At 41.4% G+C, this 18,869-nt stretch overlaps 1 protein-coding gene and 1 pseudogene across 1 annotated transcript; both read left to right on the top strand.

The window, feature by feature from the left end:
* Window positions 1–237: 237 nt before the first annotated feature.
* Window positions 238–1,657, top strand: LOC102908389 (dnaJ homolog subfamily B member 6 pseudogene; annotated as a pseudogene).
* A 9,358-nt stretch (window positions 1,658–11,015) lies between these two features.
* On the top strand, window positions 11,016–11,900 carry LOC102910292 (melanoma-associated antigen 10-like). The gene has a single exon (XM_006991867.4). The coding sequence runs from the start codon at window positions 11,016–11,018 to the stop codon at window positions 11,898–11,900; it is 885 nt and encodes a 294-aa protein (XP_006991929.1).
* Window positions 11,901–18,869: the final 6,969 nt, after the last annotated feature.

Genomic DNA, 18,869 nt, shown 5'->3' with positions numbered 1-18,869 from the left:
TCCCAAGACATTAGAAGAAGTGGATACCTCAGTTAAAGAAAATGTTAAATCTTAAAAAAAATCCAGGCACAAAACATCCTGAAAATCTGGGATACTGTCAAAAGACCAACCTTGAAATAATAGGAATAAAGGAAGGAGAACAAACCCAGGTCAAAGACACAGAAAATATATTTTTAAAAAATCATAGAAGGGACGCCGCCACCACCACCAGCGCAGCTGTGCCAGAGCCATGAGGAGACCGGCCGCCCGACTTCCCCCACCCTCACCGGCCGCCGCGTCCTCGGATTTATTCCAACAATCTGTTAAAACATGGTGGATTACTATGAAGTTCTGGGAGTACAGAGACATGCCTCACCTGAGGACATTAAAAAGGCGTATCGGAAACAGGCACCAAAATGGCATCCGGACAAAAATCTTAAAAATAAAGAAGAAGCAGAGCAGAAATTCAAACAAGTAGCTGAGGCATATGAGGTGTTATCGGATGCAAAAAAGCGGGACATCTATGAGAAATATGGCAAAGAAGGATTAAATGGTGGAGGAGGAGGAGGAGGTGGAAGTCATTTTGACAGTCCGTTTGAGTTTGGCTTCACATTCCGGAATCCAGATGATGTCTTCAGGGAATTTTTTGGTGGAAAGGACCCATTTTCATTTGACCTCTTTGAAGACTCATTTGATGACTTCTTTGGGAACCGAAGGGGTCCCCGAGGAAGCAGAAACCGAGGTACAGGCTCGTTTTTCTCTGCCTTCAGTGGATTTCCACCTTTTGGAGGTGGATTTCCTGCTTTTGATACAGGATTCACTGCGTTTGGCTCACTAGGGGATGGGGGTATCACTTCCTTCTCTTCAGCATCATTTGGCGGTAGCTGAATGGGCAACTTCAAATCAATGTCAGCTTCTACTAAGACAGTTAATGGCAAAAAAATTACTACAAAGAGAATTGTGGAGAATGGTCAGGAAAGAGTAGAAGTTGAGGAAGACGGACAGTTAAAGTCCTTGACGATAAATGGTAAGGAGCACCTGCTACGCTTGGATAACAAGTAATTCAACGTACGCATTTAACAGAAACAGTAAACCATAACAAGCACCAGTTGAGGAATAACAGGAACTTTTTTTTTGAAGATTTCAAACAAACTCGACTTTCTGTATAACTGTACCTAATCTAAAGTATTTATAAAACAGCTCATTGGAGCCCCTATTTGTCATAGACTTTTGAGTTTGTTGTTGGGACCACAAAATAGGACCTTTTTTTTTTTGTCTTTAAAATTGTTGTAATCTCTGTATGCACTTTGCTTTAAACAAAAGAAAACAAAACGTAATCTGAGGTGAGCCCTGTGACTCTTGAGTAGTGCTAGGACAAGACTGTTGTTTAACACCAGCATGGATTTGCTTCCTTCTCATTGTGTTGACATGTGAGTGAGTAGTGTCAGCCTGCTGTGAAGTTAACATTGCCAGATGAACCTTCCACAGAAATATTTCAATTTTATTTTATTTTCAGTATTTAGTAATGAAAGCTATTACTGCATCAATGGTAATACATTTCTGGTTTAGTGTAAATTAAGGATGTTTTCTAGTTGTGCATGGATGCTGGCAAATTTGTCAGTTCTGACAATTGTTTAAATATGCAATATTAAGCTTAGGTTTAAAAAAGCTGGTAATTTGGGTCTGTGTCATTTGCTTAAAAAACAGTCACGCTTAATTTATCATGTAACCGTACAGCAGATGCCTGATCAAATGGCTACACAAAATATTGGGCTCCAATTGAAATGTTGGATTTAAAAAGGTTTAAGGAGGCAATAGTATCTTATGGCATGCATTCCCCATATGTAAAGCAAATGCTAAACACTTGGTCAACATATAATAGGATAGTACCACAGGACCTTGCACAAGGTGTTCTGGAACCCAGCCAGAGACTTCAATTTCTGACTTGGTTTAAGGAGGAGGCTAAAAACATAGAAAAACAATGGAGGGATAAAGGAATACAAGTTTGCCAGGATCAGCTTATGGGCGAAGGCCAATATGCTTCAGCACAAACACAATGTTTATATGATGTCCAAACCCTAATTTTATGTCGAACGGCAGCCTTGAATGCATGGGACAGAGTTGAGGAACCAGGAAAAAAATCTGAGTCATTTACAAAGGTGATGCAAGGCCCAAAAGAGTCTTTTACAGATGTTTTACAAAGACTGGCTTCAGCAGTAAAGAGAATGGTCTCGGATTCAGAAGCTAGTAAGGCAATAATTGAATCTTTGGCCTTTGAGAATGCAAATGCAGCATGCAAAAGAATAATCAGGCCATTAAGGGCAAGATCTGCACCTATGGAAGATTGGATTAGAGAAACAATTAATGTTGAAGCTAATGAGCATGATGATACATGGGTAGGAGAAGTAATTTCAAAAGGTTTGAGGAGTGTTAGATGTTTTGGATGTGGAAAGCAAGGACATTTGAAAAGGGACTGTAGACAGGTCATTCCCAGAAACAATGTTTCTTCAAGGAACAATGGCAACAGAATGCCCCTTCCTTCTGGAGTATGCAGAAGGTGTGGTAAGGGAAAACACTGGACCAACGAATGTAGATCAACAAAGGACAGACAGGGTAATCCTTTGCCTCAGTCTTCGGGAAACTCCCAGAGGGGCCTCAGGCAGGCCCCTAGTGCAAATCCAGTTCAAACCTTTCCTGCAGCCATAGAGGAAATGCCTGCTCTGGAGAGCGATTAAATAACCAAATGCCTTTTGGAATAAATCATGCTGGTCAGGATGATGAAACAGAGAGAATAGAAAATTCAGGAGAAAACATAAAGAAAATTTTTTGGCAAACTTCTATTAATGAACAAAGACCAAAATTAACAATAAAAATAAATGGTGTTTTGTTGTCTGGTCTGGTAGACACAGGTGCGGACGTTACCATAATTGCACCAGAATTTTGGCATGCAACTTGGCCTCTTCAGGAGGTAAAGGTTCAACTGTTAGGAATTGGGACATTATCTCAAGTGAAACAGAGTGCAAGATGGCTCGAATGTATAGGTCCAGAAGGACAGAGAGGAAAATTAAAACCATATGTGGCTAACATAACTATGAACCTGTGGGGTCGAGACTTGTTGCAACAATGGAATACTCAGATTAACATCCCTCCAATCTCAGAAACAAATCATAAACTAGCACATGTTACTGAGAGAAATATTAGAAGATATTGTTCTAATGAGTGGTCACCAGCCATCCATATTATACAAGAACAGGGCACAATAACTGATGATCTTCCAAAGACACTAACAGCTCTACCTTTAAAAAGGTTAACAGACAAGCCTGTATGGGTCCAGCAATGGCCTTTAACAACAGAGAAACTCCAGGCTTTAGAAGAGCTGGTAGAAGAACAGTTAAATGCTCAGCATATTGAAGAATCAACCAGCTCTTGGAATTCTCCTGTATTTGTTATTAAAAAGAAATCTGGTAAATGGAGAATGGTAACAGACCTTAGAGCAATTAACAAAGTAATTCAGCCAATGGGCTCTCTACAATCTGGGATGCCTTTGCCTACTCTGTTACCAAAAGGATGGCCTCCCATAGTTGCTGATTTAAAAGACTGTTTCTTTTCAATACCCTTGCAAGAAAAAGACAGAGAAAGATTTGCTTTTACAGTGCCTACTCATAATTATTCGCAACCGGTTAAAAGATTTCAATGGAGGGTCCTCCCACAGAGAAAGTTGAATAGCCCAACTCTGTGCCTATATTTTGTACAACAGCCATTGGAAGTGATACGTAAAAAATTTCCTAAATCTAACATTTATCATTAAATGGATGATATTTTACTAGCTGACTCAAATGCAGATACTTTAGAAAGAATGAAGAGGTAAAGAAAATTTTGCCTTGCTGGGGATTACAAATTGCTCCTGAGAAGATACAAAGAGGAGATTCTATTAATTATTTAGGATATAAAATAGAGCTACAAAAAATTAGACCCCAAAAGGTGCAAATTAGGAGAGATAGACTACAGACTCCTAATGACTTTCAAAGATTATTTGGAGATATTTCTCATCTACGAACTATTGTTGGGGTAAAAAATGATGAACTGACTAATTTGTTCAAAACCTTAGAAGGTGACAAGGACTTAAATAGTCCAAAAGGATTATCATCTGAAGCTGAGAGAATTGGCCTTGGTAGAAAAGAAAGTGCATGAAGGGCACATGGATCTTATTGATCTAAAGCTGGATTGCATTTTGGTTATTTTACCTTCTAGGCATTCTCCTACTGGAATATTAATGCAGAGGGAAGATATTATATTGGAATGGATATTTTTACCAAATAAACAAAATAAAAAATTAAAAGCTTATGTGGAAAAAATCTCTGACTTGATTTGCAAAGGAAAATTGAGACTTCGTCAATTAGCAGGAATAGACCCAGCAGAAATTGTCGTACCATTAACTAAGGAGGACATTGAAAAATTATGGACAGAAAGTGAACTTTGGCAAAGTGCCTGCAGTAATTTTTTGGGAGAAATTAACAGCAAATATCCTAAAAGCAATAGAATTGATCTTATAAAGAGAGCTGATTGGATCTTGCCTCGAACTGTATGGGAAAAAACCATATCTGGAGTTCGTACATTTTATACAGATACCAACAAAGAAGGAAAAGCAGGTTACAAATCAGAAAATTTAAGTAAAGTGGTTAAAAGTCCGTATAATTCAGTTCAAAAATTAGAATTGTATGCTATTCTGTTGGTATTAATGGATTTTTCAGAACCTCTCAACATAGTAACTGACTCTCAGTATCCTGAAAGTGTGGTGTTACATATTGAGACTGCAGAATTTATCCCTGATGCTTCAGAATTAACTTCACTATTTATTCAATTACAAGATACAATCAGGAAAAGGAATCATCCTTTATATATAACTTACATTCGATCCCATACTGGTCTGCTAGGCCCTCTAGCACAAGGCAATGATGAGATTGATAAATTATTGATAGGAAATGTTCTGGAGGCCACAGAATTTCATAAAAAACATCATGTTAATAGTAAAGTTTTAAAAAAGGATTTTTCCATAACCTGGCAACAAGCCAAAGAAATAGTAAAGAAATGTCCTACTTGTTCCTTCTACAATCAAATGCCATTACCAGCAGGATGTAACCCAAAGGGTACTCAGAGGAATGGAATCTGGCAGATGGATGTGTTTCACTTTGCAGAATTTGGAAAATTGAAATATGTACACCACACCATCGATACTTATTCAGGATTTCAATGGGCAACTGCTCTGAGTTCTGAAAAAGCTGATTCTGTAATCACTCATCTGCTAGAAGTTATGGCCGTCATGGGTATACCTGCACAAATTAAAACTGACAATGCTCCATCATATGTCTCTGTTAAAATGAAACAGTTTTTTGCTTATTACAATATAAAGCATATTATAGGCATACCACATAATCCTACAGGTCAAGCAGTTATAGAAAGATCCAACATAACTCTAAAGGATATGCTAAATAAACAGAAAGGGGTAACAAATACCCCCAGAAATAGACTGCATAATGCTCTTCTAACTTTGAATTTTCTGAATGCCAAGGAGAAAGGAACAACAGCTGCAGAGAGACATTGGATAATAGAAAAAAACTACAGAATTAAATCAGCCTATATACTTTAAGGATGTGGTGACCTCATAATGGAGACCAGTGTATGTATTACATTGGGGATGAGGTTTTGCTTTTGTTTCTACAGGAGAAGATAAGCTGTGGGTACCATCAAAATTGATAAAGGTTCGATTTGAACAAAAGAAACCTCTTATTTAGAGGAGGTGATAGTTCATCAACCAGCATGAGCATCCAATTTAAACTATCTTGTATCAGTAACACATACCTTTTCATTTAATCAGATAATAACTTGCCAAAAAGGAACATTCCCAAAATTAGTCTTGGGGAAAGGTTTTTATTTTTGTCTTTTAGGAGAATGAAGGTTAAGGAATCTGAAGAACACCGGACAAATGAGACAACTGAAGAAAAGGGACAAATCATATATCCCAAGAAACAGAGTGAAACAGCGTATGGGTATATATTATCTAAAAAATTTTATGTCTTCCTAAATGTTTGTTTCTGCTTTTCTCTAAATATTTAACACTATTGGTCTTCTAATAATCCCAGTTCAATTAAAAATAAGAAAGTTATAACTATTATAAGAAAAAATATACAATAAGTACAATAGCTATATACAATATATATAAGCAATAATACATCAACAATGTCTAGTCCATTTACATGTGACAAATTCAGAGAAAATATCCTATCATCTACCCTATATTTGTGAGTCTAAAGTTTCATATGTAATATATCTCTTATCATAGCCAAGGAAAATTTTGATTATAACTATTTAGTCTTCAACTACATCAAAGACCTCAGAAGGATGTAATATTCCCTAAGTAAACAGGAAGTGTACTGTAAGCAACTTAGAAAATTCTGGAAATGAAAGAGACAGCTGCTTGCCTGGATAGTCATCCAAAATTTCTCTGTAATTTTGGGGCATCTATCTTCAGCCAATAGGTCTGGAGTCTCTCACTCACTTCTCCCTGTGTCCTATAGAATATCTGGTGGTCTTCTCTGTAAACGAGGAACCTGAAGAACCATCTCACTTTGCATCGTTCAGTGGTCACCTTCCTATGGGTCCTGCATGTCCAGTTTATATAACATATTATCAGCATTCCAGGCAAGAGCTGAGAACCAAACTCTAGTACTCTGCAAGAACAGCAAGTGCTCCGGTGATCCATCTCTTCAGTGCCTTGTTTGGTTTGGTTTGGTTTGATTAGTTTTTAGGACAGGATACTCTCTACATAACCCAGACTGCCCCAAAACTTACTGTGTAGACCAAATCAGCTTTGAAGTGCCATTTGCTCCAGCCTCCTTAATATTGAGATTACAGGCATGTGCCACCACTACCACCACCCCACCACCCTGCTTTTTTTTGTTTGTTTGTTTTGTTTTGTTTTTCAAGACAGAGTTTGGCTGTGTAACAGCCCTGGCTGTCCTAGAACTCACTGTGTAAACCAGACTGGCCTCAGATTCATAGAGATTCATCTGTCCCTGCCTCCTGAGTGCTGGGACTAAAGGTGTGTGCCATCATGCCCAGCTTAAGAAACCTGGTCTACAGAGCAAGTTCCAGGACAGTCAGGGCTACATGGAGAAACCCTGTCTCAAAAAAAAAGAAAAGAACAAGAAAAAACATTTTCTGCGGGCCAGGATATGTGAGGAGACACATTAAGACCCCCGACCTGACAGAGGGATACACCCCACCCCATATAATCCAGTGGTAACCTCTACCTCACCACTCTAGTCTCTCATCAGAATCTAGAGTAGTTATATTTTGTCTTTTTTGTTGTTAGATTTGTTTTTGTTTATGGGTATGTGTATATATGCCAATATAATCAGAGACTTTATCTTCTTTATTGTTTTGAGTTTTTCAGTCAGGGTCTTTTTTTGTTTTTGTTTTTTGAGACAGGGTTTCTCTGTGTGGTCTTGGCTCTCCTGGAACTCACTTTGTAGACCAGGCTGGCCTCGAACTCAGAGATCCACCTGTCTCTGCCTCCCAAGTGCTAGGATTAAAGGCATGTGCCACCACTGCCTAGCTGAGACAGGGTCTTTTTTTTTGGTTGGTTTATTTCCTTTTGTTCTGAGATGGTCCCCACTATGTAGCCAAAGCTATCCTGAAATTCTGTATAGATCAGGTTGGCCTCTTGAGTACTGAGATTACACTTAGTTTAGGAAACATTTTCTTTTGAGAGCCTGGCTTTGTGAAGTATGGTAAGACCTTGAGGATAGATTGAGGATGCCCCAGTCCTATAGTATCTCCAAAAAGTCTAACCCCAGCTCTTATCTGTCCTGCACCATAACAAACCTCACTTTGTTCAAATGAGAATTAATACCCTCTACCTGCTTTAGCAGACTTTGGAATTCAGAGCCATGTTCTAAGGTTCATACAGCAAAGAGGACCCAGGGGTTTACAGCAGGATTCTGAGAAGCTCTGAAGGTAGAATGGAGATGCCCCAGTCCTGATAGCCAAACCTCAAACAATCCATTTGTACCACTTTTGTTCACCCTACACCAAATGGTGACACCTTGTTGGAATGACCTCTTCCACTTCTTCATTTTGCCACAATGAACTCTGGAATTTGGAACTGTGTTCTGAGAGAACTGTTAGGGAACTTGGTGAGACCTTGGAAATACATTTAGAAGTTTCCCCCTGATGGAGATACTCCCCACAAGAATGATCTGACTCTGCTTCTGTTTTCAGCGCTGCACCATACAGGGGCTGTCTTGTTAATCCTCCACTTCAGTAGATTTTGGCACTCACAGTCCTGTTCTGAGGTGGGTATAGCTCTGTGAGAGGTCACAGGAAGATCCCAAGGACAGACTTGGGAAGCTCTAGGCCAAATACAGGGAAACTCCAAGTAATCTTCAAGGATGGTTTCATCCTTGACCCTGTTGCCAGCCCTGAACCATAGGGAAATAGGCTTTTCAGGGGAGATACTTGGACCCCCAGCTCCCTTCCCCCACCCTTCCTTCTGTCTCAGGAGTCCACTGGAGTCAGAGCCATGGTCTGGGGGCAGCAGACTGAGATCACCAGATGTTGGTGTCCAGAATAATCTAGGAGTCATAGGGAAGACTGCAAGGGATGATAAAGTGCCACCAAAGTATCCCATTATGCCCTCGCTGTTAACTCTGGGAGGCTCAGGATCTATGGCCAGATGTGGAATTCCCAAGATTTTTTATTGGGTATCAGAAATGAAGGAATTGTCATGGTCAGAGGGGAAAAGGTCTAGATTATGAGGGGGAGAATTCTAATACAAGAAGGCTCCCACAGAAGCCTGGTCATATGGTCAGCCCAGGGAGTGAGGTGACCAATAAAGTAATGCCTGTTTTCCACATCTTGGTCTGAAAGGGGAGAGGCTTTGTAGGTAGAAGTAGGGCTTCGGGTCAGCAGAGTAAGGGTCCCAGACACTGATGGAAGTCAACATGAATATTTAGGAAGGACTGAGAGTACCGTGGATGGAGACCAACTATACCCTTGCCCTGAGCCCAGATAGACACTAATAAGCAAGTGATTTCTGACTTCTGTATCCAGGTCTGAGAGAATTTGGAGATTTTACTACAAAGAATACTACCTAAGCAGAGGGAAGGGTCCAGATCTTAAGAAGACTAAAGGTAGGAAATGGAGGACAACAGTGGGGAGCTCACACTTGAGAGGACATGGTTACCTCCACCCTCTTGTCAGCCTTGGTAGTCTCTGGGAAGAGTAACCAGATGCAGTGCACCTTCACTTTAGCCTATGGGGTGTCAGGGAAAAATGAGGGTTGTGCAGAATCTCTGGGGAGATAAGGTCTGCTATAAAGGGGAGATGTCAGAAAAGACACATCAGATAAATAAACTTCTGGTGGATTTAGGGAACCCTATATGAGCAGAGATGAGTCCAGATCAGGTAGGCAACCCTGAAGATCCCATGCAGGGCTGAAGAGATATGTCTATCTGTTTGCTTCTCCAGAGAGTTGTCAGGATTTGAGGGGAAAATAAGGAATTTAAATTCAGTGAGTGATCTCAGCTAGGCACAGGTATTAAAGGATCTGGCAAGAGTCAAAGACACCAAGGGCTGATTGAGGTAACTCCAGTCTATGGCACAGACAGGGTCCCCACAGAAGTCTGCACTGAAACCCTTGTCACCATCATCCCCACAGTCCTGGGCAGCGTCACTAGCCCTCTGTCTGTTTCTATGTCATTGGTCTCAGAGAACTGAAGGCCTTATCAAGACGATCTTGACTCAGGTCATCAGAGAAAAGATTCCAGTTGTGTCAGAACTCAAGGTGAGGACTGAGAGAGTCCCATCACCCAAACAAATGGGGCCTAGTGTTTCTGTTGGCTGTGGGAAAACCTGGGGACTGTAGGTGGATTACCTGCCCTCACATCCTTTTTCTTCTTTCTCACAGAAATACATCTTCACGTTAAAGAAGATGGGTTCAGCTCATTAGGGGAAGCAGTTCAGTCCTTGCAATTTATCAAGGTATGTATGAAACAGGCTCTACTTCCTGATACACATAGACCCTAGTGAAGTGTGTTACCTCTTCCTGTCACCCTGGGAAAGGGTAGCTGGATACAAGGCTCCCTCGCTGCCTTGTCCCATCTCAAAGCTGTGGAATTTCATTGCAAGAAGTTGGCCTCAGGCCAGAATAGAGGTGGGGTCCAGACCCTGACAGTGCAAAGAGTGACTGAAGAATGTACCATATGAGACAGCAGAGGAACTACCCAGAGTCCAGTTCTCCTCTTCTATCAGGGCCAGGCACCTAGTATTTTCACACTGTGCAGCTCTGGGATGCCTCTATATCTCTTACAGGAGTAATATTGTGCACGCTAATAAACTTATCTGGGGCCAGAGAACAGAACAGCCACAATATTAAACATAGAGGATAGGCAGTGGTAGCACACGCCTTTAATCCTAGCATTCCAGAGGCAGAAATCCATCTGGATATCTGTGTGTTCAAGGATACAGCCAAGCATGGTGACTCATGCCTTTAATCCCAGAAAGTGAGCCTTTAATCCCAGGGAGTGGTGGCAGAAAGCAGAAAGATATATAAGGCATGAGGACCAGGAACTAGCAGCTTTTAGCTGGTTAAGCATTCCGGCTTTCAAGTGGCAGTTTAGCTGAGAGCCATTGGGATGAGGACTCAGAGGCTTCCAGTCTGAGGAAACAGGATCAGCCGAGGAGCTGGCGAGGTGAGGTAGCTGTGGCTTGTTCTGCTTCTCTGATCTTCCAGCAGTCACCCCAATAACTGGCCTCAGGTTTGATTTTATTAATAAGTACCTTTAAGATTCATGCTACAGGTTCCCCTGTGGCCATACAGTACCACCTAAGAGAAAGACTGCAGCAGGCCATTTTGAGAGGTTTCAGAGGTGAAACTGTCAGCAAAGTATTCTTGCACTGCTCTCTTCTTGCCCCAGGTCTGAGTCTGTATCACTGTGTTCCTGCCCATCCTCCTACCTGCTAGCTTCAAGAACATTATGTCTCATGGTCAGAAGAGGTGGTATTGCAACTTTAAGGGAGAATCTCAGGCCCCAAGAGAAGAACATGGCTGTATGAGTTATGATCTCTCTGTGGCTGAGGGAAAAGAGTCCAATGACAAGAAGTCCTCCTCTTCCACTAGCCCAACCATCCCCAGGAAGACACCTGCTGATGGGATACCAAAATTTCATCAGAGTCCTCAACGAGCCATATCTCCTCCCACTGTCATGGCCTCCATTCCAATATCCCTATCTGATGAAGCCTCTGGCAACCAAATAGGGGAGCTGGAAGGCCCCATAGTATTGCACCATGCACTAAGTGCAAAGGTGGCTGATTTGGTTCAGTTCCTGCTCCTCAAGTATAGATTGAAGGAGCTGACCAACAAGGCAGAAATTATAGAAAAGATTGTAGAAGATGATGAGCAGCACTACAATAGGATCTTTAATGAGGCCTCTGAGGGCTTGAAGCTGGTCTTTGGCATTGACGTGATAGAGGTGGACCCTGTGGTCCACACCTATGCCCTTGTCATTGCCCTGGGAATCACTTATGATGGGATGCTTACTAATGGCCAAGGCATGACCAAAACAGGCCTTCTAATAATTGCCCTAGGCGTCATCTGCATGCATGGCAACCGCATCAGTGAGAATGTGATCTGGCAAGCACTAAATATGATGGGACTAAGTCCCATGGAAAATCACTATGTAGCTGGGAATGTCAAGAAGCTTTTCATTGAAACTTTTGTACAGGAAGGGTATCTGGAATACAATCCAGTGCCTGACAGTGATCCCCCTCACTATGAATTCCTATGGGGTCCAAGGGCCCATGCTGAAACCACAAGTGTGGATGTCTTAGAATTTTTGGCTCAGATCAGCAGGATGAACTAAGTGATTCCAGATCCTTCCAATGACTGCATTTAGTGGCTTTGAGAGAACAGGGAATTTTGTTTAGAATTGCCACCACAAATGGCATACTTCACAGCCAATACAAGTTCTAGTGCCACATTTGGAAGCTTTCTGAATGAAGTCTCAGATGAGTCTTCACTGTGTTTGAAGGTGGCAGTCACTGTTTTAAGTAGTAAAGACAGCTAGTGAAAGTAAATGAATGCCGTCTTTTTTTTTTCCTCCCTGTTTTATAAGGGTAACTTGGAACTTTTATTTTTTGGTATTTTTCAAATCTTGTTTCTCTTAATTGAAGTATTTAGTGTGCTTCAGAATCTAAGTACTGCTTTCTGCAGTAGGGTTACACTGTGTAGCCCTAGCTGGTCTGGAATTCTCCATGTAGGCCAAGCTGGCCTTGAATTCAACAGATATCCACCTGCCTCTTCCTCCTGAGTGCCAGGATTAAAGACCTGTGCCACCACACCTACCCATCTTTTGCTATTTTATACAAAGCATTCCATCTTATTTTGTGGTCTGTAATAACATTGAAATAGGAATTTAATTTGAATTGTGAAAGAATTTAGTAATATATCCAATGTCAAAAAATAGAGAAAAATGAAACAAATGGTTAATTCTTATTTTCCCCTTCAACAAAACCTGTTCCTCTGTAAAATTAAGTTACATGTGTAGATCTAAATGTGCATGGATTTTTGAAATTGTATGAGGAATTATATCCTAATAAGTTACCCAGTGTGATGTTCCACAGCTTCAGAATTATAGAGAAGCTCACTATGATGTATTGACTTTGGATCTGGTTATTTCAGTATGTGATGTTTTTGATTTGCAAGTTCTTTTTAATAAAATTACAATACAAATAAATAAGCCACCCTGCTTACTGGCTGATTTATTGAAGACCTATTGTTTGCAAGGTCCTGTATTCATGGGGTAATACTAGGAAAAGCTGGATCTGCTTGCCATAAATGGTCAAGTACATTAGCAGTAGCCATAGCAAGAAGAAATGAGGTGTCCTCTTAGACCAAACGAATCATTTCATGCTGTGATTTAGGCCTGAGAAGTGAATGTTTCCATTCTGAGCAGTTCCTTTTCCATTTTCAGAACAGTTCTTTTGGGGTTTGTTGGGTTTTTAGTTTTTATTTTATTCTGAGTAATTATGTGTACATGTAGGGATCTGTGCGTGTCAGTGCCAATGCACTAGGAGGCTCAAGGTGTCAGATGCTCCTGAAGCTCAAGTTACAAGCAGTTATAATCCACCTGCTGTGGGTGCTAGGAATTGAATCTGACTCCTCTGAAATTAAAGTATGCTCTTTTAACCATTGAGCTACCCCTCTGGTCCCATAAACAGTTCCTTTTGGATAGCAGATGGATATGGCAGACAGGAATCAACATCTACATTGTGTGCAGGAAATTTGGTCCTCAGTGTGATGCAGAGAGGACTTTCAAGAGGTTGAGTCAAATGGGAATTCTTTGAGATCATTAACCTCTTCGAAATAATTGATATGATTCCCATAGGATCCTGGGTATTTTTGCAAGAAGTTGTTATTAAAAAGAGTCAGCCTTTGGGCTGGAGACATGGTTCAGTTGCTCTTACAGAAGACCCAGATTTGTTTCCCAGCACCCACATAGCAGCTGCCTGTAACTCACACAATTGTCTGTAACTCCAGTTCCAGGGATGCCCTCCTCTGGCCCCGACAGGTACCTGGCATGAATGTGGTACACAGATATACATGCAGGCAATCCACTCATAAAATAAAAATAATAATTTTTAAAACAAAAATAAAACTTTAAAGAGCCTGACCACTGAATTGCTCTCTGGATTCCTGATCTGTCCCTCTTGCACACACTCCCACTATAGTGTTGGCTGCCATGAGGCCTTTATCAGAGCTGAGTTTGTGTTCTTGGACTTTTAGCCTCTAAAACTATGAGCTAACTAAAGTCCTTTTTATAAATTACCCAGTGATCTAAATGGAAGAGCATTCAGGAACTGACAAAAGTAACTGGAGAAAGGAAATATTTTGGCTCACCATTTTTGGATAAAGCTCATCATTGTGGGGAAATCCTGGAAGCAGGAGCTTGCAGCAGCTGTTCAAGTTGCATCTGCAGCCACAAAGAAAAGAATGAGAATGCCTGTGTTCAACAACCTTTCAGTCAGAACCTCAGCCCAGGCCAGCAAATGGTGCTTCCCACATTTAGGTTTTGTCTTCTCACATCAATTAATCAAGACAATCAGTCACAGGCATGGCCGGAGACTAACCTAATCTAGATAAACCTCTACAGGTATGCCCACAAGCTTGTTCCTAGGTAATGCTGGCATGCTGAAAATCAATATTAACATCAAAGAGCCAGATGGGGTCCCAGCACTGTGAGGGGGAAGTGGATACAGAGTCCCACCCCTAAAGGAGAAGCTATTTGCAATTGATACTCACTGGCAACGGGAAAATCTGTTTTCTCCAGTGCAGTGTCAGTGCATATCAACCACAGTCCAATGCAAGCCCCATGTTCAGGAATAGCTGGCCAACACAAAACAAATGCTAGGGGTTGTTGTTGCTGTTTTGTCTTATTGGTCTTTTGCTTGTCTGCTTTGATTTTTGTTTTTGTGTTTGGTGGGTTTTTGAGACAGAAATAAACAAAGTTGGGTAAGTAGGGAGGGGGGATCTGGGAGAAGTTGGAGCAAGAGATGGAACATGACCATAATATATTGTATGAGAATTTTTAGTTAAAATAAGAATAGTAAATAAAAATATATATTAACATCAGAGTATGTACTGATAGTTTATGTCAACTTGATACATGCTAAAGTCATCTGAGAGGAGGGAATCTCAAGAAAATTCCTCCATAAGATCGGGTTGTAGGCAAGCCTTTAAGACATTTTCTTAATCAGTGATTAATGGGGGAGGCCCAGCCCATTGTGGGTGGTGCCCTTCCTGGGCTGGTGGGCCTGGATTCCATAAGAAAGCAGACTGAGCAAGCCAGGAGGAGCAAACCAGTAAGCAGCACCCCTCCATGTCCTCTGCTTCAGCTCCTGCCTCCAGGTTCCTGCCCTGTTTGAGTTCCTGTCCTGACTTCCTTCAATGTTGAACAGTGATATGGAAGTGTAAGCCAATAAAATCCTTTCCTCCCCAACTTGCTTTTGGCCATGGTATTTCATTGTAGGAATAAAATCCTAACTAGGGCATAGTACATAAATTCTAGAAGTTTCATTTGCATCCAGTTAGGGAAGGGTCTAGACAAATTAAATAATAAATAACCCAGGGAGAAATGGTGGTTGCATAGTGAAGGGGGTTAAACTCTCCCACCATCAAAACTGAATTTAGGTTTCAGTTCTCTGAGAAGGGCAAAATAGGTGTCTCTCCCAGCAAAGGGCCATTTATCCACAATACCCTTACATTCAGGCACAAGGAAGAGAGTACACTCAAGTCCTAAGTCAGCCTTACAGTGTCTCAAGGATAAACCCAGCAGCCCCCTGTGGTGGTATTGTGTTCCCCAAAATATTGTGTACCCTAATAAACTTATCTGGGGTCAGAGAACAGAACAGCCACTAGATACAAAAGCTAGAAAATGGTGGCACTCACACCTTTAATCCTAGCATTCCAGAGGCAGAAATCCCTCTGGATCTCTGTGAGTTCAAGGCCACAATGGAAACAGCCAGGCATGGTGACTCACGCCTTTAATCCCAGAAAGTGAGCCTTTAATCCCAGGAAGTGATGGCAGAAAGCAGAAAGGTATATAAGGCGTGAGGACCAGAAACTAGAAGCATTTGACCAGTTAAGCATTCAGGCTTTGGAGCAGCACAGTTCAGCTGAGACCTATTCTGGACGAGGACTCAGAGGCCTCCAGTCTGAGGAAACAAGACCAGCTGAGGATCTGGTGAGGTGAGGTAGCTGTGGCTTGTTCTGCTTCTCTGATCTTCCAGTGTTCACCCCAATACCTGGCTCAGGTTTGATTTTATTAATAAGAACTTTTAAGATTCCTGCTACAGCCCCCTTCTGAGTCACATCCAAGTTTGTACAGATATGTTCAAAAATGATAAGATTAAACCTCAGACAATTAAAAAGTATACTAATATAACCGCTGCTTGTTTAACCAATCACATTTAAGATGACATAACTGTCCCTGAAACTCCCCTTAGCTGTCATTAAAAGGAGCCTCGGTGCTCATCTCAGGGTTGTCACCATTTTGTACAGGTGAACACCCCATATACATGTTGGTATAATAAATGCTCTTTGTTTTTACATACTATTTGAGTCTGGGGTCTTCCTTCAGCACATTTTTAGACCCTACAATAGAAATCTCTGCTAGATATTACTATTCTAATATGTATCATGCTTTGGATGCACTTTACATGCACCACAAACATCCCAATAAATCTACTTCACAGTTGAATAACCTGAAGTTCACAAGGCTTAGTAATTTTCCCACAACTGTATTGGCTCATAAGTGTTAGGATTGGAATGAGATGGCTGTTGTGATAAGTAGAATTGTACCAATTATAAAATTTCTATAAAATTCTGCACCTACATTACTTAAGACTGTGACTATATATGAGTACTGGGGAAGCTAATATAAAATAAAGTCATAGTATGAGCCCTAATCCAATGTGAATTGGATTCCGTATAACAGTGACCACACACACACACACACACACACACACACACACACACACACACACACACACACATAAGACAAATAAGTGAAAACACAGAGGAGAAGGTTATCTATAGAGCCAACAAGAAAGAAGTTACAAGGAGCCTTGATCACGGACATCCAGCTTCCAGAAATGTGTTACATTTCTGTTATTTAAGCTGAAACAGGAGAGCATTTTGATTCCATACTAGGCCGGACCTAAGCTACATAGCAAGGGCATGTCTTTCTTTTTTGTTGCTGAGGGTTTTTTTTCAGTCTTCATAAATAGCCTGGAGACCAGGTATGGTAATATATTGTGTACTCCAATAAAGCTTGCCTGGGGATCAGAGGACAAAGCCAGCCACTAAATTAAACATAGATGTTAGGCAGTGGTAGCGCTCACCTTTAATCCTAGCATTTGGGAGGCTGAGATCCATCCAGATCTCTGTGAGTTCAAGGCCACACTGAGAACAGAGCCAGGAGTGGTGGCACACACCTTTAATCCCAGTACTGGGAAGCACACATGCCTTTATTCCCAGCACTAGGAAGGAAGGAAGATGAGAACAGGGCATAGAAAGGTATACAAGGTGTGAGTAAACAGGAAGTCTCTCTCTCGAGGCTGAGGATTTCATAGAGGTAAAAACATGGCTGGATGTTCTGTTACACTGATCTTTCAGCTTTCACACCCATTATCTGGCTCCAGGTTTTTTTTTTTTTTCATTAATAAGATCTTTTAAGATTCGTGCTACATCTAGTGACCCAACATTTGTGGCAAGAACTCATGAAAAAAGCCGTTTGCCTGAGCTGTAAGTGGTAGGAGTCTCCATCCCATGTGGGCTGGAGTCTCTTTGGCTTCTTCTCTCCTGGTATGTTGTGGGCTCTCTGTGGATCCCCATCTGGGACTGCTACCACACTGGATAGCTGCCTTGAAACTTGCTTGGGCTTCAACTGCTCTACCAAGAAGCAGTCAGGCTCACATTTGAATCATCATTGTCACCAAATTTGTTGAGTCAATTAAGATTTTTTAAAGGGAGGAATTAGTTAAAAGAGAATATTTTTCCTATATTAAAAAATGGGAGCCGGGCGGTGGTGGCGCACGCCTTTAATCCCAGCACTCGGGAGGCAGAGCCAGGCGGATCTCTGTGAGTTCGAGGCCAGCCTGGGCTACCAAGTGAGCTCCAGGAAAGGCGCAAACCCACGCAGAGAAACCCTGTCTCCAAAAACAAAAAAAAAAAAAAATGGGTAACATTTTTACAATGGAGAGAATTTGGTCTCTGTTTGATAAAACATTAGGTGGTCTGAAAATGGAACAATTAAATGACAGGATAATTGATGTCGATGGGATTTACATAACATCAATTATAAATATTATGCCTGCTGCTGTTGCTGCTGCTGCTGCTGGTGATGGTGGTGGTGGTGGTGGTGGTGGTGGTGGTGGTGGTGGTGGTGGTCGTCGTCGTGCATGCCTTTAATCCCAGCACTCGGGAGGCAGAGCCAGGCGGATCTCAGTGAGTTCAAGGCCAGCCTAATCTACAGGGCAAGATCCAGGACAGGCACCAAAACTACACAGAGAAACCCTGTCTCAAAAAACCCAAAAACAAAATATTTGTTTGATTATTTTTGTTTTATCATTAAAAAAGTTGGGGGAGCCTTTGCCCTGGAGGAGATGGGATTGGGGGGTGGGCTGGGGGGGCGGTGGGGGGAGGGGGAGAACAAGGGAATCTGTGGCTGATATGTAAAATTAAATTTAATAAATAAATTTAAAAAATGAAAAAAAAAGTTGGTTAATGTGAATGCCAAGATAAAAGTTTTAGAAAAACTTGTTTAAACAGATCATAGAGATATTCAGACCCAGACAGAGGAATTTAAGTGTGAACCAATCTCAGCATTGCATTATAAGATTACAGAGAAACTCCCTAATGCTTTCAAACAGCCAACTTTAATCTACTGAGTAACCTTACAGGAACCACCAAATACTTGGTTGAGTCCTGCCTGCCCTAGCCAGAGGGGAATGGCACAGAGCTGTTGCCTTTCCTCTCATGTGCCTAGGCCTAGAAACCTTGGGTGGCACTTGGTATGATGGTGACTCTCGCTTCCAGTGGGCTCCTGGTTGATTATAAAGTCTAACTCTAGGTTGCTGGGTTTTTTTTTTCGTGTGTGTGTGTGTGTGTGTGTGTGTGTGTGTGTGTGTGTGTGTGTGTCTTTATTGAAAACCAGGAACTACAGTCAGTAAAGATTAGCTTCACTGTCAGGAGCACCACTGCTCGCCAACTGTTCAATCTTGGCACCCTGTGTAAATGGAAATATCAGTATACACCATAGAGTGGTGTGAAG

This window comes from Peromyscus maniculatus, chromosome X (genome assembly GCF_049852395.1).
Source record: "Peromyscus maniculatus bairdii isolate BWxNUB_F1_BW_parent chromosome X, HU_Pman_BW_mat_3.1, whole genome shotgun sequence".
Classification (NCBI taxonomy): domain Eukaryota; kingdom Metazoa; phylum Chordata; class Mammalia; order Rodentia; family Cricetidae; genus Peromyscus; species Peromyscus maniculatus.
This window is presented reverse-complemented; position numbering and strand designations above follow the sequence as displayed.

Bases quoted from the DNA above. Each gene is read 5' to 3' on its own strand.
- LOC102910292 (XM_006991867.4), top strand. From the start codon at position 11,016: ATGTCTCATGGTCAGAAGAGGTGGTATTGCAACTTTAAGGGAGAATCT.